Source organism: Silurus meridionalis, chromosome 23 (assembly GCF_014805685.1).
Source record: "Silurus meridionalis isolate SWU-2019-XX chromosome 23, ASM1480568v1, whole genome shotgun sequence".
NCBI classification, from domain to species: Eukaryota; Metazoa; Chordata; class Actinopteri; order Siluriformes; family Siluridae; genus Silurus; species Silurus meridionalis.
In genome coordinates this window covers 5,058,900-5,082,668 of record NC_060906.1, presented here as the reverse complement: position 1 = coordinate 5,082,668, position 23,769 = coordinate 5,058,900, and the positions used below count along the sequence as shown (strand labels likewise).

At 43.2% G+C, this 23,769-nt stretch overlaps 3 protein-coding genes across 3 annotated transcripts in view; 1 reads left to right on the top strand and 2 right to left on the bottom strand.

The window, feature by feature from the left end:
• LOC124377359 (NACHT, LRR and PYD domains-containing protein 12-like) overlaps window positions 1-23,769 on the bottom strand; it is an 839,056-nt gene that overhangs the window by 438,429 nt on the left and 376,858 nt on the right. The window lies entirely within an intron of this gene.
• On the top strand, window positions 1,047-23,768 carry LOC124376794 (NACHT, LRR and PYD domains-containing protein 1b allele 2-like). Its single transcript, XM_046836071.1, has 10 exons — window positions 1,047-1,401; window positions 6,698-6,726; window positions 9,379-9,452; window positions 20,418-20,494; window positions 20,596-20,813; window positions 21,724-21,980; window positions 22,101-22,211; window positions 22,308-22,452; window positions 22,662-22,706; window positions 22,802-23,768. The coding sequence occupies exons 1-10, from the start codon at window positions 1,319-1,321 to the stop codon at window positions 23,068-23,070; spliced, it is 1,308 nt and encodes a 435-aa protein (XP_046692027.1). The 5' UTR covers window positions 1,047-1,318; the 3' UTR covers window positions 23,071-23,768.
• Window positions 6,736-9,370, bottom strand: LOC124376840 (cilia- and flagella-associated protein 251-like). Its single transcript, XM_046836134.1, has 2 exons — window positions 8,092-9,370; window positions 6,736-7,955 (listed from the first exon to the last, which is right to left on the bottom strand). The coding sequence occupies exon 1, from the start codon at window positions 8,921-8,923 to the stop codon at window positions 8,507-8,509; it is 417 nt and encodes a 138-aa protein (XP_046692090.1). The 5' UTR covers window positions 8,924-9,370; the 3' UTR covers window positions 6,736-7,955; window positions 8,092-8,506.

The window sequence follows — 23,769 nt, the reverse complement described above, 5'->3', positions numbered from 1 at the left end:
TGATTGATTTTAAGTTTTATAGGTTAATCAACGATCTGGAGAGTTTTTGGAGAAGTGGGGCTATAAGGAAGCCATCTGCAGTTTGATAGGAGCGTTATCTTTTAACACTGTTTTTTACTGGGTGGTGGGTTTAGGGGAGGTTGTTTCGTGTGGTTGTGCAGAGATGAAAGTGGTATGTGTTAAGTTTATTAAGGGGTTGTTGAAGTTTTAAACTTATAAGGTGTATTTGTTTTCATGAATGAATAAAGTTGTTTTGAAAACTCTCTCTCTCCGTTCCCCCCCCCTCTCTCTCTCTCTCCCCACCTCTCCTTTTCTCTCTGTTTCTAGTAGAAAGAACACACAGGATGTGTAATGTGTAGAAACTGAGAGAGTGAAGTGTGTGTCATTGTGTATCTGCAGGTTGTATGAGTGTGAAGTATCAGATGAAGGCTGTGCTGCTCTCGCTTCAGCTCTGAGATAAAACCCCTCACACCTGAGAAAACTGGATCTGTTTAGGAATAAATTAGGAGACTCAGGAGTGAAGTTTCTCTCTGATCTGAAGGATAATAAACATTGCAAACTACAGACACTGGAGTGAGTAATAATCTGTTTTATATAAACACTGAAACTGATGTAATGATTAGTGTTATTTACTACTGTTAGATTTTTATCATGCCCAAACGAAACTTAATTCTTGGAGAGGTTTTCCATACGATCTGCGATGCCCGTAGGCCTTTCTGAATTCAGGGAAGAATCACACCGCACACAGCAAATGCTTCCTCTTCAGTTTATTGCAGGCAGCAGAACGTATATATACACACAGAGAAAAGAAAGCTGACCTAAAGTTGTTTCCTGTTTAGATAAGAGGATATACTAGCCGGAGATGTGTGAGCCCAGATAAGACTCCCTGTTTACCTTACATACTAACATAGTAAATATTCTATAGACACTGAACAAACAAAGGGATGTGTGTGAAACAGTGTGAAAACCGTTTTAACACTAACAACTACATCAGCGTTATTTACTACATCAGCGTTATTTACTACATTACTGTTATTTACTACATTAACCGCAGACATGTTGGCCGCCCAAGGCGCCGCCCAAGTGGCAGCCTGTTGCAGCAGCTCCCGTTAAGTTTGTGTTTTTTTATTTATTTTATAGTGTTCCGGCACTTTGTGTCTTTTTCTTTCTAAGTGTATGCGTGTAAATTTGGAAACTGCACAATGGACATAAACAAAGCCACCGAGTTTGCTCTACTTTTACTGCTTTTTTGGACTTTGTTTACAGTCGCGTCTGGAAACTCTGTTCACAGCCACGCTCCTATTGTTTCAGCAGAACAATGTCAGAGGTGTGTGGAAGGGGCTCAAGACAATCACTGGTCATAAGGAACCCAGCTCTCAGGCTGAGGGTGACCAGCAGTGGGTAATTGATCTGAATCTATTCTTTAACAGATTTGATCGGCTACCCTCCCCTGCCCCCATACAGTCCCCCCTGCTGCACTCCCCCTTCTCTGCTTCCACAGCAAGCATCTCCAGCCCCACCTCTCTCTGCACTGCTATCAGCTCACAGTCATTTCACAACACACCTAACTTCCCCCCCTGCTGATTCCCTCCAGTCAACACTTCAACCAATACACACTGCCCCTTACAGAAGCCCAGGTGAGAATGGAGCTCAGGAAGATCAAAGCGAGGAAGGCTGCGGGCCCAGGCGGCACCAGCTCCAGGCTACTAAAGACCTGTGCAGACCAGCTGTGCGGCATATTGCTGTACATTTTTGACCTAAACCTGAAGCTGGGGAAGGTGCCACAGCTTTGGAAAACATCCTGCCTGTTCCAAAGACGTCACGCCCAAAAGACTTTGGGGACTACCGACCAGTAGCACTGACCTCCTATCTGATGAAGACATTGGAGAGGCTGGTGCTCACTCATCTCCGACCTCTGGTAAGCCCATCAATGGATCCACTTCAGTTTGCCTACCAACCTGGCATTGGCGTGGAAGACGCAGTCATCTTCCTCCTAAATCGGGCTACTTCACACCTGGAAAAGGCTGGGAGCACTGTGAGAGTCATGTTTTTTGACTTCTCTAGTGTTTTTAACACCATCCAACCTGTGCTCCTGAGGGATAAGATGGTGTATTGCTATGCTGATGACACACAGCTGTATATTTCAGCAAAGCCAGATGAGAGAGATCAGCTTAACAATGTTGAGAAGTGTGTAAAGGACATTAGACAGTGGATGCTTAATAACTTACTTCTGCTCAACTCAGATAAGACGGAAGTACTTTTACTAGGACCACATGCAGCTAGAAGTAAACTTTCCGATTACGTAGCATCTCTGGATGGTGTTTCTGTTTCAGCATGTACGGCTGTCAAAGACCTTGGTGTGATTATTGACCCGAGTCTTTCCTTTGAGTCTCACGTGAATAATATCACCAGAATCGCCTTCTTTCACCTTAGAAATATTGCTAAAATTAGAAATATGATGTCGTTACAGGATGCAGAAAAACTGGTTCATGCTTTTGTTACTTCTAGATTAGACTACTGTAACGCTTTACTGTCTGGGTGTGCGAGTAAGTGCATCAATAAGCTTCAGTTAGTCCAGAATGCAGCAGCAAGGGTCCTCACTAGATCTAGGAAATATGACCACATCACCCCTGTTTTAATCAGTCTACACTGGCTCCCAATCAAATCTCGCATTGACTATAAAATATTACTACTGACGTATAAAGCACTCAATGGTCTCGCACCGCAGTATCTGAGTGAACTTCTGTACCAGTATGATCCTCCACGCCTACTTAGATCAAAAGGTGCTGGCTATCTGTTGGTTCCTCAAATAATGAAGACTACAGCAGGGGGCAGATCTTTCTCTTATAAAGCCCCACAGTTATGGAACAGCCTTCCAATCAGTGTTCGGGACTCAGACACAGTCTCAGTGTTCAAGTCGAGGTTGAAAACGTATTTATTTAGTCAAGCCTTTTATCAGTAGATTTCTCTTAGGTAAAGGCACAGATCTGGAGGGAACATGGAGATAGAGTGTTTGGTGAACTGGTATATTTGTATGCTGTCGTCCCTCACATTCACACGCTCACTCAGGTTTGTTGACGGTGGTGTGGTGGGTCGCCTCTTATCCCAGAGATCCCTCATGTCTGTGTTACCTTCTGGTTCTCCCTTTTAGTTATGCTGCCATAGCGAGTCTTGCCGGAGTCCAAACTGCACAGTGACATTAACTTTCGTACACCAATAGTTACACTTAATAATCCATATCCTTCTCTTCCCGTCACCCTCTCTCTCTCTCTCTCTCTCTCTCTCTCTCTTCGGTCGAGTTAAACATGCTCCTGAGGCTCCAGTGACCAGTGTTCCTGCCCCTCTCCTCCTTGGATCTTCACACTTCTGTGCAGCTCGGGACGGTCTCTTAATTCCGGAGTAGAACGGGTGCTTTGAGGACGGATTGGACTGTAGTTGGTGTCGGCGGTCTGCTGCACTGACTCGGGAGTGCAGTTTGCTTCTGATCATCATCACTGTACCCCACAACATTGTATATCTGCTTCAAATGGACATTTGGTGCAACCCAGATGAGGATGGGTTCCCTCTTGAGTCTGGTTCCTCTCAAGGTTTCTTCCTTATGCCATCTCGGGGAGTTTTTCCTTGCCACAGTTGCTCATCAGGGACAAACATACTTACAAAGAACGTATTTATGTTTAATCACCACATTATCTGTGTAAAGCTGCTTTGAGACAATGTTCATTGTTAAAAGCGCTATACAAATAAAAATAAATTGAATTGAATTGAGTGTACATGGGAGTGAACCATCATCTGTCTGCCTGGATACTGGACTACCTCCCAGACCCCGACCACAGTATGTGAAGACTCGTGACTGTGAGTCTAACATGATTGTCTGCAACACTGGAGCCCCGCAGGGAACGGTTCTAGCCCCGTTTCTCTTCACCATCTACACTGCAGACTTCATGTTTAGCTCAACAACATGTCACCTACAGAAGTTCTCTGATGACTCTGCCATCGTCGGTCTGATCACGAATGATGATGACAGAGAGTACAGAGGACTAATACAGAACTTTGTGGACTGGTGCCAACGGAGCTGCATCCAGAACTGGATTTCAGTAGACGCAAACACACTTCATTTCCATTGGTAAACATTCAGGGAAAGGACAATGTGAGAGTGGACTCTTACAAATACCTGGGTGTTCACCTAAACAACAAACTGGACTGGACAGACAACACTGAGGCAATTTATAAGAAAGGGCAGAGCAGACTCTTTCTGCTGAGGAGACTAAGGTTTTTTGGAGTACAGGGAGAGCTACTGAAGACCTTTTTTGACTCTGTGGTGGCCTCAGCCATATTCTATGGTGTGGTCTGCTAGGGCAGCAGCATCTTTACTGCAGACAGGAGGAGACTGGACAAGCTGATCAGGAAGGCCAGCTCAGTCTTGGGGATTCCCCTGGACACTGTACAGGAGGTGGGAGAAAGGAGGATGGTAGCAAAACTATCATCATTGCTGCAGAACTCCTCTCACCCCCTGTATGAAACTGTTAACTCGTTGAGCAGCTCCTTCAGTGACAGACTGTTACATCCTAAGTGTCTGAAGGAGCGTTATAGAAGGTCTTTTCTCCCTGCTGCTATTAGACTTTACAATCAAAGCTGCTCCCTGTGAACCATTAACCATAATACACACTGTTATTACTATTCAATGGTCTAATAGTTACTGTTATTACTGTTTTACTGTGTAAAATACTACCTGTGTGCAATACGTGCAATACGTAATTTTTCCTCATTTGTATTTATACATTGTGTTGTGTATATACTTGTATACTATATTATGTCTATTGTCTATTCTTTTATATATTTGCATTTATTTTTTATTTTTTCATGCTGCTGTAACAAAGAAATTTCCCCACTGTTGGACGAATAAACGTTTATTTTATTAGTGTTATTTACTTTACTAAATTAGTGTTATTTACTATATTAGTGTTATTTACTATATAAGTGTTTGTTATTTACTACATCAGTGTTATTTACTACTACCCAACGCGTTACAACGGCTTGTATCTAAACAGTAGCCTACCAAGGAAGTCATTGTTCGCTGTCTTTCTCTTTCCTTTCACAACTATTTCTCTCGGGAGTTTATCTTTTGGCATCGTCGTGCATTTAAAAATCACCCGATGAAAGTTTTTTATCCCGAAGCCGTGCAGCTCAGAACACAGGTGAGGTGCGCTTTTTTTTTTCCGTTTCCGTTCGGAAATTTCATTGGTCTAATGTTATGGGGTTCAGTTTTTTGGCTTGAAGTTTGTGAAACCGGGAAAAACCCAAGAAAAATTCATAAATTAGCCACTTCGTTTTTTAAGCCACAGGGTTCAAAACGTGGGAAAAAAGTAGCGGTTTATAGTCCGAAAAATACGGTACTACATTAGCGTTATTTACTACATCAGTGTTATTTACTACATCAGTGTTATTTACTACATTAGTGTTATTTGCTACATTAGAGTTATTTGCTACATTAGTGTTATTTACTACATGGTGTGGTGTAAATGTCCATGATAGAGGAGAGAGAGACTCGGATGATCTTCTCAGCAGTCCTCACTATCCTCTGTAGGGTCTTGTGATACGAAATGATGGGGGGAGGGAGATGAGCTTTCCTCAGCCTTCTCAGGAAGTAGAGATGCTGCTGGGCTTTCTTGGCGATGGAGCTGGTGTTGAGTGACAAGATAAGGTTATTCGCCAGATGAACACCAAGGAATTTGGTGTTCTTGACCATCTCCACGGAGAATCCATCGATGATCAGTGCATTCAAAGCAGTCCTGGAGAGCAGGCATGGATCCTGGTGGCCATGTTCTCACCTGCTTTTGATCTGGTCTTGAATGCCTGCTGAGTGGTCTGTATGCTGGGATCAGCATAACAGAGATGTGATCTGAGTACCAGAGGTGGGGGCGGGGCTTCGCCTGGTATGCGCCCCAGATGTTTTTGTAAACAACATCCAGCATGTTTTCTCCTCTAGTTGCAAAGTCCTTATTCTGATAAAATTTAGGAAGTACAGTCCTGAGATTTGCATGGTTGAAATCTCCGGCGACAAATAAAACAACAACTCCGGCAAGTACAGACACACAAGATGTGTACAGAGCACAAAGTTTAGCACAAATTTGGAGGCATACAGTTATAAAGGATTAATCTGGATGCAGTGAAATGAAAAATTTCCTTCACTTGAACTAGTAAACCCAAACCTGTTCCAGCATAATAATGCCCCTGTGTACAAAGCCAGCTTCATGAAGACATGTTTTACATGGGTTAGAGGGGAAGATCTCCTGCTATAGAGCTCTGATGCTCAATCCTATTGAACACCTTTGGAATGAATTAAAATGCTGACTGCACCCCAGGCTTTCTCACCTCACGTATATCAGTACCTGAATTTACCAACACCCTGAACAAGCATAAATCTCCACAAGCACACAAATCTAGTAGAACATCTTCCCTGAAGAATGGAGCTTATTAAAACAGCAAATGGAGAGTAAATATGGGATGGAATGTTTAGAAAGCACATAAAAAGCTTATACTAAGGTGTCCACGAACATACAGAGTATACCAGTGCTGATCTGTTATTCATTAAACAATCTGAAATAAACACTTGTTTGTTAAAGATGCTCAGGTCATGACACACCTGCTAAAAAAACCTTAAACCATTAATTGTAGTTGACACTGATTCTCTTTTTAGGTATGACGATTTACGAGGTACATCATCAGGTGGGTGATAATTAAATGTTCATACATTGAATCACTGATTACATTAATTATTTCTTTCTGTTTACAGTTTTTCTCAAATGCTAAAACACATTTCACAAACGTTTCCTCCATGTTCCCCAATGTCTAAACACAACACCCTTTTCTAAAGCTACATAAACACAACCACACCTTCTCACTTCAAAACTCAAACTTTCACACCAAAAGAGCAGCTCGAAGCTTTCAAAAATGTAAACACTATACACATCATTACACACTACAGCAAAACAATTGAAAACACAATGCTCAATTTGTGAAAAGGTTCTTTGTTTCATAACTGCCAATGCATATTTTTGAAACTTTACAGTAATGGATGTTCTTAGATCTCTGCAGAGGATTAGGCATTTAGATTTGAGAGTTTCATATGAAGAGTATAAATCTATAGTAAATTCTGCATGTACACTACTATAACACAACTCAATGCAAAAACAGAATCTATTGCACACAACAGTACTCTTGAAAACATGATCAGGGTGTGAAGTTTTTTTTATTTACTTTGTTCACACCACACACACACACACCACACTCACTGTGCGGCAACATGTCGCTGAGCTGCATCGGGCCACATCACCTCATCCACATCGCAGGCTATATTGTCTCTTGCCAGGCACCGCGGGAAAAATGCCCTGGAATAGGGAATCCATCCTTGGAAGGCCTCCACTGGGATGTCAACACAGGCCAGCTCCATTGCCCTTAGGAGGTTCTCTCTAGTGTATGGTTGTCTGTCATAAACCTTCCATCTCTATGAAGAGAAGAACTCCTCTATAGGGTTCAGGAAAGGGGAGTAGGGTGGCAGACAGACGTTTAAAAAGTGGTTACTGTTGGTGGTGAACCACTCTCTGATTTAGTTTGTTTTGTGGATGCATACATTGTCCCAAATGATCACATAAATTTGATGTGCGGGCCCAGGATGGTGTTGTTGGTGGTCCAGGAGGATGTCTTTTAGCTCCTCTAGGAAGGTGAGGAGACGTTGGGTGTTGTAAGACCAGGACAGCATGCTGGTGGACAAGCCCCTCGAAACCCATGGCCGTTTAAAGAGTAATATTACCCCCCTGTTGGCCAGGAACCTCAGTGATGGCTCTTTGGCCAATGATGTTACGGCCTCTTTTCATTCGTTTCTGCAGGTTGAAGCCAGCCTCATCCAGGAAGAGGTACTCATGAGGTCTGGCCATCGTGTCCGACTGTAATATCCTCTGTGAAAATGTGAAAGTGCACAGGTGTTCAGAACAACAGTCAATCAGGTAGCACAGTATTGTCCAGAAGTAATGTAGGCCACTGAGCAACACAGTATGTCCACTAACTGTACTGTGAACATGAATGTATACTTACTTGCACATTCTCGTAACGTAGGTCTTTGTGTCGCGCAGAATTGCGCTCAAAGGGAACCCTCAAAGTTGACATTATCGGCAATGACTTTGTCTCTGATCTCCCGGAGTCTGATGAGGTTGTTCTCACGAGCCATATCCACAATGAGGGTTTCTTGTGCCGCTGTAAATATGGCAACCCTCCCACCTCTATGTGCCATTCTTTCAACTCTAAAGAAAGAAACATGTGTTGTCAGTTTTACAATACAGTAACAACTGATTTGAAACCAATAGACTACTATCACAGGCTTGTAAAATTGTATTGTGACAAAGAAAGCAATACAGTACAATACCTGTTAGTTGTCTGAATGCCCTGATAATGGTGGCCACAGTGAACCTACTCAGGTTTGGACGGACTCGTTGTCCTGCTTCAGCCATTGTCATGCCATGGACAATGACATGGTCAATGACTGTTGCTCGCATCTCGTCCGTAATGATGGTGCGAGGTTGTCTTGCTCTCCCTCCTGGACCTTCTCCTCTCCCTTGTTGGCCTGCTCCTCTTCCTCCTCTGATTTGAACTCCTCTTCCTCGGTGGCCTGCTCCTCTTCCTCCTCTGATTTGAACTCCTCTTCCTCGTTGGCCTGCTCCTCTTCCTCCTCTGATTTGAACTCCTCTTCCTCATTGGCCTGCTCCTCTTCCTCCACTGATTTGAACTCCTCTTCCTCATTGGCCTGCTCCTCTTCTTCCATGGCCAGCTCTTCTCCCTCCTCTGATTTGAATTCCTCTTCCCCTGACTCTGCCTTCATCCATTGTGTTTGTTTGGAATCTTCAGCAAACTGTGCACTCTGAACTTGCATTTGTACATGTGGTCACAGCATTAGCAACAAGTGTCTTCAATTTTGAGTTGTTGTGTGTAATGAATGACGCCAGGTGTGTTCATTGTGTTCAAATATTGCTGACTGTGGCAAGCATTTTGCATCACATGAGCTTTCATTTGAGAATATGAGCAGAGTTCTTTTGCAACTTGTGTTTTAGCAAAAAAAATGTGTTAAGATTTATGAGAACGGAGGATTGTGTTTTGTGAATTGTGTCTTCATGTGAAATGTGTTTATGATATTGGAAAATGATGGCTAGATTTAGTAAATGTGTTTAGACAACTGGTCATTTGGTTTAGAGGATTGGCTTTTGTGTTTTAGCACTTGAGAAAAACTGTAATATACAAAAATTACAGATTCAGATTTTTAGTAAAGAGTAACAGTTTAAGTCACTGAGGAATTAAACATATCTGTGTTTTGTTTCTTTTTGGTAATAGAGCATTTTGAGAAGACAACTGAGGAACTTGTACACATTAGAACAACATCTACACACAGTCCTTACCCTGTACAGGTAAGCATCTTTAAAAATAACTCTGTTTCCTTTCCCTGACAATGAGCAGCTATTCTGAAAGACACAAGACTCAGCTGTATTGACATCAAATGAAAGTTCATTCAACCACCTGAATGCCAGAACAGAGCAAAGTCTGGAAGCATGTTTTTACCCTGAGAGTTGGTGGGACCAGTTGAGCAGTGGTTGAGGATTAGAGGGAGCCTAGTGCAGTGCAGGGTGAGGTAAGTTCTGAGAGATAGGGGGTGCTAGTCTCTTTCTGGATTTGTATGGCATCAAGGTTTTAACCTGATAGCCTTCGACCACAGCTTTTGGGACTCACAGCTGAAAATGCATTATCTAAATATAAATGTTAACAGTTCCTGATAAAAGTGTGCTATGCCACCCTGCTTCTATATAAGCTCCTCATTCACTCCCAATCCCCATTCGTTATTGTATGTGTTGGACTTTATGTGCCGTTGAATGTTTGGATTATCTGTTTGCCGTTTTATTCGGACCTGAAATAACGAATCTCCTGAAAAGGATATAACGAAAAATAAATAAATAAATAAATAAAAATGATCGGGTTGCTGCCGTGGTCCCGGTGCGATCCAAACCTCGGGTGGAGGATTTGCTGTGCCACGATGAAACGACGGCCGTGCTCCGCCTCTGGAAAACCCCGGAAGCACACTGCCGATTTATCCTTGCCGGCTCGGAAAAAGGCACGCGCGGCGGCGCCACGCCCCCCGGAGGGTAGGATGGAATTCCCGGCTCGCTTTTCCGGCAAGGTGGCTGAGTGGGGGAGATTTATACGGAACATCGGTGAATACATAGACTTTGATTTATCCTCTTACCCCACTGAAGCAGACAAGATCGCGCTCCACATTTCTCTACTGTCTGGAGAATCCCTCTCTCTGGCCAATGAGTTGTGGAGCGCGTCTGGTGGCGAATTCAGCTCGTGCACCCGGTTTATCCAGCTTCTCACCAGGGAACTAGGGATGGTCACCGCGGACATCTCCACCATCTCTCTCCTGCTACTGAGAGCTCCGTTCCGCACCAGCGTTTCCCAGAGAGCTCCGCTCTGCCCCAGGACCGCCGGGGGATTTCCACCCTGCTCCAGACCCTGCACCAGGCCATTCAAGATGGCTCCGCTTCACCCCAGGACCTCCAGGAGATCTCCGCCCTGCTCCAGGACCTTCAGGATGGCTCCACTCCGCCCCAGGGCCTCCAGGAGATCCTTAGCCTGCTCCAGGACCTCCAAGAGAGCACAGCTCTGCCCCAGGGCCTCCAGGTGAGGGCAGCTCCGCCCCAGGACCTCCTGGTGAGCTCCTCTCTGTCCCAGAACATCCCGGTAAGCTCAGCTCCGCCCAGGACCTCCGTGAGAGCTCAGCTCCGCCCTAAGACCTCCGTGAGAGCTCAGCTCCGCCCCAGGACCACCGTGAGAGCTCAGCTCCGCTCCAAGACCTCCGTGAGAGCTCAGCTCCGCTCCAGGACCTCCAGGAGAGCTCAGCTCCGCTCCGTCTCCACAGAAAGCTCCTCTCCATCCCAGAGAGTCCCCGAGAGCTCCTCTCCGCTGCACAGCGTCCCCGAGAGCTCCTCTCCGCTGCACAGCGTCCCCGAGAGCTCCTCTCCGCTGCACAGCGTCCCCGAGAGCTCCTCTCCTCTCCACAGCGTCCCCGAGAGCTCCTCTCCTCTCCACAGCGTCCCCGAGAGCCCCTCTCCGCTCCAAGGTCTCCAGGTGAGCTTGGTTCCGCTCCCGGATCTCCAGGACAGAGCACACAGTGCAGCCCCAAGGCCGCAAAAGAGACATCGTGCTGCCGCCTGGCCGCCAGAAGGATTCTGTGCCGCTGCCCGGTCACAAGAGGGTCATCGTGCCGCCGCCCGGCCGCAAAAGGGCTGTTGCGCCGCCGCCCGGTCGCAAGAAGGAGGCCATATCACCTCCATCCGCCTGTCACGGTGGCATGGCAACCCACGACTCATCCTATGGCGACGTCATACCTCTGAGCTCCTCCGATGGCGACGTCTCTCTCCTGAGCTTCCCCGTTGGCGACGTCTCGCTTCAGAGCTCCTCCTTTGGCGACGTCTCGCCCCAGAGCTCCTCCTTTGGTGACGTCTCGCCCCCGAGCTCCTCTGTCGGCGACGTCTCACCCCAAAGCTCCCCTGAAGGCGACGTCTCGCCCCAGAGCTCCCCTGAAGGCGACGTCTCGCTCCCGAGCTACTCCGAGGGTGACGTCTCGCCTCCGAGCTCCTCCGATGGCGACGTCTCGCCCCAGAGCTCCTCCGATGGCGACGTCTCGCCCCAGAGCTCCTCCGTCGGCTGTATGGGTTAAATGTATGGGTTATTTGTTTGCCGTTTCATTCGGACTCCACAATCCCGTACCGGCTGCGCGTCACCTCCCCGCGCATCTCGGGTCAGCCAGCGCACCTCGGACTCTCTCAGCCGTAGGACTGCCGTGTGCTTATGCTTGTGATTGTGTGTGTGTGTGTGCGCTCGTGTGCGCGTGCGTGTGTGTGTGCGCTCATGTCTCTCTCTCTCTCTCCCTCACACTGGTATTAAAATCCGAGCGAGCTGTATTCCGGCTCCCGCCTTCTGTTTTCGCTCGCACCCTGACAGCTAAATTTTTTTTAAACACAATTTAAATATCTTTGAAAAGAAGACACATTGAGCTTTACTGTCTATTATTAGGGCCCAATCACCGAGGAGCTGAAAGGTGCGAAGCCCTATAGTTTTTGTTAGAATTTATTAGGGCCCGATCACCGAGGAGCAGGCCAGAATGGCCTGCACCATAGGTGCGAAGCCCTATTGTTTTCCTTAGAATTTATTATTTATTTATTTATTTTTTTACACACATTGGCCATTTGGGGTCCCTTAACATACTCGAAAACTCACACGTCAGAGTCCTTTGTCACTAGGGCCGTACAAAGGCTGGTATACAGGCGTGGCAGGGGGGCTCTGTAGCGCCCCCTGTAATTCAAAAACAAACATTCGTCCACAGATCGGGCAATTATGTTCGCACATGTACGAGAGTTGGTACGCATATAGACCTCATTGACCCGAACAACTTTCGCCTCTAAACTATGAGCTACGCCCAACAGAATCTTTGAAAAGAAGACACATTGAGCTTTACTGTCTATTATTAGGGCCCAATCACCGAGGAGCTGAAAGGTGCGAAGCCCTATAGTTTTTGTTAGAATTTATTAGGGCCCGATCACCGAGGAGCAGGCCAGAATGGCCTGCACCATAGGTGCGAAGCCCTATTGTTTTCCTTAGAATTTATTATTTATTTATTTATTTTTTTACACACATTGGCCATTTGGGGTCCCTTAACATACTCGAAAACTCACACGTCAGAGTCCTTTGTCACTAGGGCCGTACAAAGGCTGGTATACAGGCGTGGCAGGGGGGCTCTGTAGCGCCCCCTGTAATTCAAAAACAAACATTCGTCCACAGATCGGGCAATTATGTTCGCACATGTACGAGAGTTGGTACGCATATAGACCTCATTGACCCGAACAACTTTCGCCCTCTAAACTATGAGCTACGCCCAACAGGAAGTCAGCCATTTTGGTTTGTTTTATAAGTGCATGCGGTGAACTTTTAAATACTCCTCCTAGGAAATTCATGCGATTGACATCAAACGTGGTGAACATGATGGCGAGACATTGGACTTGCTAAATTGCGAAGGGATTTTTGATATCTCGAACGGTGCTGCCATGGCGAGGCGACAAATTTATGGCGAATTTGGAGAACAGGAAGTGTTTAATATCTAAAGCAAAAAATGTCTTATTCGGACGACAAGCGGTGTGTATGTTCAGCCAAGGATTCCGATCGCATCGATGTACCTATTGTGAATCTCGGACATAGCGCCACCAACAGGCGCCAGGAAGTGTGTCAGTCACAAAAGGTGGATTTTTGGACAGTTGCATGTGGTGAACTTTTAAATACTTCTTCCAGGATATTTATGCGATTGACACCAAACGTGGTCAACATGATGCCGAGACATTGTAGATGATAAATTGTGAAGGGATTTTTGATATCTTGAACACCGTTCCCATGGCAATGTGTCAAACTTTACTTTTATTTCAGGCATATTTAAGCATTTGGCATGTACTTTGTGTGCCTTAACATGCTCGAAAACACCGGAGATTTGGCACAGACGTCAAAGTCGTCTGCCATTAGGACCGTTCAAAGGCTGGAACATAGGCGTGGCAATAGGGCTCTGTAGCGCCCCCTGTAATGCAAAAACAAATATTGGTGCACAGATCGGGCAAACATGTACGCACATGTACGAGAGTTGGTACGCATATAGACCTCATTGACCCGAACAACTTTCGCCCTCTAAACTATGAGCTACGCCCAACAGAATCTTTGAAAAGAAGACACATTGAGCTTTACTGTCTATTATTAGGGCCCAATCACCGAGGAGCTGAAAGGTGCGAAGCCCTATAGTTTTTGTTAGAATTTATTAGGGCCCGATCACCGAGGAGCAGGCCAGAATGGCCTGCACCATAGGTGCGAAGCCCTATTGTTTTCCTTAGAATTTATTATTTATTTATTTATTTTTTTACACACATTGGCCATTTGGGGTCCCTTAACATACTCGAAAACTCACACGTCAGAGTCCTTTGTCACTAGGGCCGTACAAAGGCTGGTATACAGGCGTGGCAGGGGGGCTCTGTAGCGCCCCCTGTAATTCAAAAACAAACATTCGTCCACAGATCGGGCAATTATGTTCGCACATGTACGAGAGTTGGTACGCATATAGACCTCATTGACCGAACAACTTTCGCCCTCTAAACTATGAGCTACGCCCAACAGGAAGTCAGCCATTTTGGTTTGTTTTATAAGTGCATGCGGTGAACTTTTAAATACTCCTCCTAGGAAATTCATGCGATTGACATCAAACGTGGTGAACATGATGGCGAGACATTGGACTTGCTAAATTGCGAAGGGATTTTTGATATCTCGAACGGTGCTGCCATGGCGAGGCGACAAATTTATGGCGGTCGGAGAACAGGAAGTGTTTAATATCTAAAGCAAAAAATGTCTTATTCGGACGACAAGCGGTGTGTATGTTCAGCCAAGGATTCCGATCGCATCGATGTACCTATTGTGAATCTCGGACATAGCGCCACCAACAGGCGCCAGGAAGTGTGTCAGTCACAAAAGGTGGATTTTTGGACAGTTGCATGTGGTGAACTTTTAAATACTTCTTCCAGGATATTTATGCGATTGACACCAAACGTGGTCAACATGATGCCGAGACATTGTAGATGATAAATTGTGAAGGGATTTTTGATATCTTGAACACCGTTCCCATGGCAATGTGTCAAACTTTACTTTTATTTCAGGCATATTTAAGCATTTGGCATGTACTTTGTGTGCCTTAACATGCTCGAAAACACCGGAGATTTGGCACAGACGTCAAAGTCGTCTGCCATTAGGACCGTTCAAAGGCTGGAACATAGGCGTGGCAATAGGGCTCTGTAGCGCCCCCTGTAATGCAAAAACATATATTGGTGCACAGATCGGGCAAACATGTACGCACATGTACGAGAGTTGGTAGGCATATAGATCTCATCGACCTGAACAACTTTCACAATCAAACCTATTAGCTCCGCCCAACAAGAAGTCGGCCATTTTGGATGCTTTCATAAGTGCTGTGGTGAACTTTTAAATACTCCTCCTAGGGAATTCATGCGATTAACATCAAACATGGTGAACATGATGCCGAGACATTGCACTTGCTAAATTGTGAAGGGATTTTTGATATTTTGAACTGTGCTGCCGTGGCGAGGCGACAAATTTATGGCGAATTCGGAGAACAGGAAGTGTTTAATATCTAAAGCAAAAAATGTCTTATTCGGACGACAAGCGGTGTGTATGTTCAGCCAAGGATTCCGATCGCATCGATGTACCTATTGTGAATCTCGGACATAGCGCCACCAACAGGCGCCAGGAAGTGTGTCAGTCACAAAAGGTGGATTTTTGGACAGTTGCATGTGGTGAACTTTTAAATACTTCTTCCAGGATATTTATGCGATTGACACCAAACGTGGTCAACATGATGCCGAGACATTGTAGATGATAAATTGTGAAGGGATTTTTGATATCTTGAACACCGTTCCCATGGCAATGCGTCAAACTTTACTTTTATTTCAGGCATATTTAAGCATTTGGCATGTACTTTGTGTGCCTTAACATGCTCGAAAACACCGGAGATTTGGCACAGACGTCAAAGTCGTCTGCCATTAGGACCGTTCAAAGGCTGGAACATAGGCGTGGCAATAGGGCTCTGTAGCGCCCCCTGTAATGCAAAAACAAATATTGGTGCACAGATCAGGCAAACATGTACGCACATGAACGAGAGTTGGTAGGCATATAGACCTCATCGACCCGAACAACTTTCACAATCAAACCTATTAGCTCTGCCCAACAGGAAGTCGGCCATTTTGGATGGTTTCAAAAGTGCATGTGGTGAACTTTTAAATACTCCTCCTAGGGAATTCATGCGATTGACATCAGAAGTGGTGAACATGATGCCGAGACATTGCACTTGCGAAATTGTGAAGGGATTTTTGATATCTCGAACGGTGCTGCCATGGCGAGGCGACAAATTTATGGCGAATTCAGAGAAACAGGAAGTGTCTAATATCTAAAGCAAAAAAATTTCTAATTGTATGACACGCGGTTTGTATGTTCGGCTAAGGATTCCGATCGCATCGATGTGCCTATTGTGAATCTTGGACATAGCGCCACCAACAGGCGCCAGGAAGTGTGTCAGTCACAAAAGGTGGATTTTTTTAGAGTTGCATGTGGTGACCTTTTAAATACTCCTCCCAGGATATTTATGCGATTGACACCAAACGTAATCAACATGATGCGGAGACATTGTAGATGATAAATTGCAACGTGATTTTTGATATCTCGAATGCTGTTCCCATGGCAACGCGTCAAACTTTACTTTTATTTCAGGCATATTTAAGGCTTTTGGCGTGCTTAGATTATCTTGAAATTTGACACATACATCACATTTGTCGGCTGTTAAGTGTGTCCAAAAAGGTCGGACAAGGGTGTGTCTCTTAAGTGGCCCACTAGCGCCCCTGTTTGTCTAAAATGTGGGGTTTCTTTTACTTACAGTCCCCAAATGGGTCAGTAACAACATAAAATAGTCCACTGATATTTACCCACTTGATGCACTTGCACACCGTGCATTGTTTTCTGGGGGGCACCGTATAGCGATACACAAATGTGCGAGGGCCCGCCATCGCTGCTTGCAGCTATATTTTTTATTTTTTTTACACACATTGGCCAATTGGGGTCCCTTAGCATGCTCGAAAACTCTTGAAATTTGGCACACACGGCAGAGTCGTGCGCCACTAGGCTCGGGCAAAGGCTGGAATACGGGCGTGGCAGGGGGGCTCTGTAGTGCCCCCTGTAATGCAAAAACAAACATTGGCGCACAGATCGGGCAATTATGTACGCACATGTTCGAGAGTTGGTACGCATATAGATCTCATCGACCCGAACAACTTTCGCCCTCAAAACTTTGAGCTCCGCCCAACAGGAAGTCAGCCATTTTGGATGGTTTCAAAAGTGAATGTGATGAACTTTTACATACTCCTCCTAGGAGATTCATGCAATTGAGACCAGACTTGGCCAACATGACTCAGAGATATTGGAGATGCTAAATTGCAAACGGATTTTTTATATCTCGAACGCTGTTCCCATGGCATCGTGTCAAAATTTACTTTTATTTTAGGCATATTTAAGGCTTTTGGCGTGCTTAGATTACCTTGAAATTTGACACATACATCACATTTGTCGGGTGTTAAGTGTGGACAAAAAAGGTCAGACAAAGGTGTGTCTCTTAAGTGGCTCACTAGTGCCCCCGTTTGTCTAGAATGTGGTTTTTTTTTTACCTACAGTCCCCAAATGGGTCAGTAACAACATAAAATAGTCCACTGATATTTACCCACTTGATGCCCACCGTGCATTGTTTTCTGGGAGGCACCGTACAGCGATACACAAACGTGCGAGGGCCCGCCATCGCTGCTTGCAGCTATATTTCAAAGTTGATATTGCTCAAAAAGATAATAAGTTATAGATGATGAAGTACCTTGAATATAAATGTCATGCATTGAAAAAACATTCTTCATATATAAATACATGAAATCAGTTCTGGAGCAATCCAGAAAAGTACTGGGTTGAAAGCCACATGTCTCTTGAGTTTATATTTCACAATTTATGAAGATATCATGAAAAATTTGATTCCTACAACATTTATCTGAGACTGTGTCTGATCCTTTTCTCCCTCCCCCTGTTTGAGAGCCACCTGCTAAACTCAGGTGGTCATTCATACTCTATTCATACAGTCTGCATAGAAATGACCTACTGACCATTAAAGGCTTTTGTTCTACATGTTTGATATTGATATTGAGTAAGTACTCATATTGATGACCAGGTAGCAGACAAGCTCTTGTTTTACAGTCATGACTATTCATATTGATGTGCGGCCAATCTCAACAATACACACACACACACACACACACACACACACACACACACATCCATGCAGTCGCTGTTGTTACTCCATCCCCCTAAATATTTTCCTTATTGCTGCTTTGTGCAAATCTCAGATAAAACAACTTTTTGACTATAAATTTTTTTCTTTGTTTTCTTTTTGTAAACGAAGTCCAGTTAGCATGCGCTATAAACAGGTGTTTGAGCAGAACCGAGAGCTGCGTCACTTCCTGCTTCGTGTGCACGTGTGCTGCTTTGACCAATAAGAGTTTATAAAGAGTAATAAAACTAAGACTCACACATGTGGAGATTAAAATCCTCCCATATATTGTTAGAATCCTGCATTCATTTTCTACATTTTCCATCAATCATTTAGTTTCCATAATGCTACTGGCTGGAAATAAAAGGTTTGAAATGATTGGTGGTGCAAAACAGAATGTCACAACGACACCTTTTATTTTATTGTATTTTATTTTATTTTTTTATTGCGTTGTTTTGTAACACTATATTCTACCAGCCATATTTGTTTTTTACCAGCAAGATGTTTTTTTATGTGAAAGTTATTCGGAAATATATAAACACAAACACCAGCCGAAGTTCTGTGACGTAAACAAAAGAATAACCATGTAAATGACAACACTATGTTGACCAAAACACACAAGAAAACGCGTTTTGTAAAAAACATTTTCAGCAATCACAGACATTCGCATTTGGACGGGATTAGATTTCTCATAGCACTGCCGAGTTTGCTGAAAAACAGTAGGTAATTTGCTCTGGAATTTTTACAGAGGTTGTGTGAGAGAAAGACAGACATGGCAGATTAGGACGGGATTAAAATCACAAAGTACATCTGTGAAACGTCCCGTCCGAATAGGGCTATTGCCGAAAATGTTTTTTTACAAAACGCGTTTTCTTGTGTGTTTTGGTCAACGTGAACTTCCGTACTAACTCTAGCACACCGGTATTCAAGTTTCTGCTTTGTCATATGACCATACGCAATCCATGCATCCTGGACATGTGGTCTTGTGCAACGCCCACATGTAAAACACAGACACTCCAACCTCCGTTATAAACACGGAGATGTTAGTCCCGTCCGATTCTATACATAAAATGACAGACGTCGGCTGAAAAAATTCTAATTCAAACATTGTTTGGAAAACTAGTCCCGTCCGAATAGGGCTTAAGAGGTTATCTAATGCATCCAGCTACAGGAGGAGAGGGGAGACCAGTTTAATAACGTTTAGGAATATGTAAAGGAGATAGTGGATGCTTGTTAGCTGTTCTCAGAGGGTCATAATATTTATAAATGCTTTAAATAAATATCTGTGAGAAATCTGTCCTGAAGAGTTTTAAAAGTTGAAAAAGTTTTAAATCCTTTGCAATAATTGGTGAAACAACTAGATTTTTACACGCTGAACACAAATTTGTATTTGTAATTTCTGTATCATTGAGGGTTTTTAAGAAAACTGCAATTACGCATTAACATTGTAACATCTCCAGACACATAGGCCTTTTATTAAAAAAAATGAAAATAAAAGAAAGAAAAATAAAAATCACATGTACATAAATATCCACAGCCTTTGCCAAGACACTTTAAATTGAGATCAGGTACATCCTGTTTCCACTGATCATCCTTGAGATGTTTCTACAACTTGAATTTTTTCCATTGATTGATTGATTCCATTGATTGGACAGGTTTGGCGGCACACACGTAAATATATGAAGTCCCACAGTTAATGCATTTCAGAGCACAAACCATGAAGTCCAAGGAATTGTCTGTAGACCTCAGAGACAGGATTGTATCGAGGCACAGATTTGGGGAAGGGGACAGAAACATTTTTGCAGCATTAAAGATCCCAATGAGCACATTGGCCTCCATCATCTGTAAATGGAAGATGTTTGGAACTACCAGAACTCTTCCTAGCGATCGGGGGAGAAGAGCTTTAGTCAAGGAGGTGACTCTCTGTAGAGAGAGGAGAAACTTCCAGAAGAACAACTATCTCTGTCTAGCCTGTATGGTAGAGTGGCCAGATGGAAGCCACTCCTCAGTAAAGGCCTGCCTCGAGTTTGCCTAAAGGCACCTGAAAGACTCTTAGATTGTCATGTGCCTTTTACTGAGGAGTGGCTTCAGTCTAGACACGCTACCATACAGGCCTGCCTCGTGAAAAGCTCCAGAGATAGTTGTTCTTCTGGAAGGTTCTTCTCTCTTTAGTGTTTTTGGAAAAGGAAGACAGTCAGTTCCTAATCAGTTACATGATTAGTTACAATATGCACAACATATATGAGACCATACTTTGTCCTGGTCAAACAGTTTTGCACCTTCTTTATAAATGCTGTTATACATTTCATGTATTCTGCAGATCTATAGGTTATGTTTTTTAATAGCGAGCTCTTTATAGCATTTACAGCTGTGTGGGGTGTGTTTTAATCTTAAATGTGTGTATTGTTCTATCTGATCTGTCTAGGGGCACTCAGGGGAAACAGACGTGTTTACTCCCGAATTGGGTAAAGACCACCATGAGGACTGGAACAGTGGATACAGGTAGCACATATGCTAAAGGCATAAAAGTGATTTTCTGATGTTACAACATAAAACTAATCCAGATTTTACTTCTTAAATGGTTTTTATCTTTGGCTCTACAGGTTTCATTGTTCTGGTGCTGGACAGTTTCAGTGTAAATACACCAACCTTGTGTTTGAGATGAAGGAGAAAGCTGAAGTGTTGTACAGTATAGTGTCCTGGGGCAGTGTTCAGTTAGACGGCATTGGACAGATGCAGCCTGCAGGACCCCTGTACAATATCGACTGCTCCGAGGGGTCAATGTGTAAACTGCACCTCCCTCACTGTGAGATAAATTCTGGTAAGGTCATTTGAGATCAAAGTCTAACTGTTGTATTGTTTTTATGATTTATAATCACACTTTTGATAATCACCCAAATGAGAATGAGTTCCCCCTTTGAGTCTTTGCCCCAGACTTGCTCATCGGGGCAAAATATATATTTACATTTTTTATTCTAGAATTCTTACATTCTGTAAAGCTGCTGAGACAATGTCTATTGTAAAATGGTGTAGAAATAAACTTTAACTTCATCATAAGTAATCCAGGACTAGGTCTGTGTTGTTAAAAGATGTTAGTGCACAATATGGCAGTGAAGAACAGCTCGAAATGAAGCTGAGAGCATTAAAACAGTGTAACGTCTATTCCATAATCAATTTTTATCATTGACATGTTAAATCTGTTATTGATGTTTACAGAGCAAAAGTGACTGAATGGATCAAAATAACTCAAAATGAATGCTTAAATAAAATAACGCTAACTTTTAACAAAATAACGCTTAATGTAATTCCTTACGCATTTTATATATAACACTTATTACATTTATAATTCTGCTGCTCTGAATCACATAAAGAGAGAAAGTAGTGCCAGAAGATAACATTTATTTACATGAGGTATAATAAATGTTATTTACTCAAGTTGTTGGTATTAACTCCTGATGCTGTTTCTTTATATTTCTTATTTGAAAGTTTGTCTCCAAGTTTATCTGTACAATATCTGTCTCCCTCTGCATCAGACTGAAACTGCATCAGTAGGTTAATATGGTTATAGTTATTTATAAGCAGCACATACATTTAGAACTGATTACAAAATATCTGTGTCAAACTTCCAGCCAATCACAATCCATTATTCACACTGACCCAGGGGTACATGATTATCTGCCGATGCTGGTATTGTTGATCTTTCTCAGCTTTTTCTTGTTCATGTGCTGCAGATAAAAATCAGACTGAACTGGCTGTGGCACATTTCTCTGATGGGAATGTGGAGATCATTCAACCTCTGAAAGTGACAGAGACACATGTGATCATAGACATAAATAATCTCTCTCTCTACGGACTCCTAATGAAAATATTATTCGAGAACAAACCGATCAAGGCGCAGGTCCTTCTCTTCTACAAAGAAATCCCTGGAAGGACAAAGAAGAGAAAGCTGCACATGCACTTATTGCCCCATAATGTTCCAGTTATAGAGGTAACCTGCTTTAATTAATCACTCGATGCCTAACCGTGTTTTTAATACGTGTATTTAATTATTTCAAGAATTAAAAATAACTGGTATTTAGAAATTAATTTAAATATATCCATTCTTAAGGTGCAGAATCAATTTCAGCACAACATGTACATTGAGAGCAGTTCCACTTGTCAGCTGGTCCCTAGAAAACCATACAGGCCACGCTGTGAGCATTATAAATGTCAGCCGCAGGTAAACTCCACTCCACACGTTTGTAGAGAAATCAGACTGTTTGGTTTTTAGTTTGCATTCTGGAGCAGTCTGTTCACACGTCTTTGGGTTCCTTAGACTGAGATATTTGAGCTTGACTCTGCCCCCAACTATCACCCCACATTCGAGGTGATACTTTCTGATGAAGCTGAAGAACTCACACTGGGACTTTTGGATGAACATGATGAGGAGGTGTGGGCGTCTCGCCAGGTCTTTCTTACAGGTATCTAAAAGTTAATTTCAATACATTAATCCAGTATAACACACCAGAAGTCTACTTCCTTCTGGCATGGAGAAATGTACCCTTAGCTGTTTATGTAAACGCCCTCAGGGATGCTGTAAACTCCAAAATATTCTTAAAGCTTAATGTTATCTTCTCCTCATAGCTGTGTATTTATACTGAAGTTTACACTCTTTATCTCATCACTTCAGGTTACACGAGCCAAGAAGCCAATTCACTCCAAATGGAGAAAACAGGTAAAATATCCTAAAACTTTAGCACTTTCAGCTGTTCTTCCCAAATTCATCTACATATTTATACCAAAACATCAAAATGTTCATCTGTCTTTTAGCTGCTGACTTTGTGGATAAATACAGAGACATTCTGATACAGAAAGTTACTTCAGTAATGGAGATTGCAGATGGTCTCCTATCCAAGCAAATGATTAATGGTGAAAATTACAGTACAATCAGTGCAGCAGCTACATCACAGGAGAAAATGAGAATCTTGTACACCAAATGCCTCACCTACAGAGCTGTCAAAGCAGAATTTTATAAAATTCTAAAGGAGAAACATCCTCACTTAGTGGATGAGCTGGAGAAAGGGTCAAGCAATGCTTAAAGGAACCTCAAAGAGAAAGTGGTAGCTCAGATGTTTAGGTTCTAGCTCACCCAGTATCACCATGAGTTATTCTAGACTTCCTGTCAGCTCCTGTTTCTCCCCACAGAACCGTCGCTCACTCAGTGTTTTTGTTTTAATGCACCACTCTGTGTATCTCTACAGTCTCCAGCAGGAGATCAGCAGTTTCTGAAAAACTTAAACTAACCCATCTGGTACTAAAGACCATGTTACAGAGATCAGACTTTTCTTCATTCTGATGTTTGATGTAAAAATGATCTGAAGATCTGGACCAGTTTCTGCAGGAGTTTATACACTGCAGTGCTGAACTGCATACATGTGTAGGTGTACAGGTGTCCCTAATAAAATGACCAGTGTTTACCATAACTGATGTACATAAATATAAATGGACAAATATTTTAATATTAAAATTAAGCATCCAAACATTTATAAAATATTGTCTTGCTTTTGTATTTTTTTTTATTATGTTTTTACTACTTTTTTATAATTTGTTGTAATTTTTGAAAGCATTGCTATCATATAAAAAATATTGGTACTTCAATAAAATCGTTTTTATCACAAATAAATCCTTTAGTGACCTTCATCACTCCTCTGTCCTCTTCAGGAGATGCTAACACAGCTAGCTGCTACAAGCTAACTCTACCGCATTTCTGACAGGATTTTTAAAACCATACATTTTAT

Coding starts and splice junctions, on each gene's coding strand:
- LOC124376840 (XM_046836134.1), bottom strand. CDS start 8,923: ATGCAAGTTCAGAGTGCACAGTTTGCTGAAGATTCCAAACAAACACAA.
- LOC124376794 (XM_046836071.1), top strand. CDS start 1,319: ATGTCAGAGGTGTGTGGAAGGGGCTCAAGACAATCACTGGTCATAAGG. Junction 6,727..9,378: donor TTTACGAGGTACATCATCAG/GTGGGTGATAAT, acceptor TTTTGGTAATAG/AGCATTTTGAGAAGACAACT. Junction 22,707..22,801: donor ACTCCAAATGGAGAAAACAG/GTAAAATATCCT, acceptor TCTGTCTTTTAG/CTGCTGACTTTGTGGATAAA.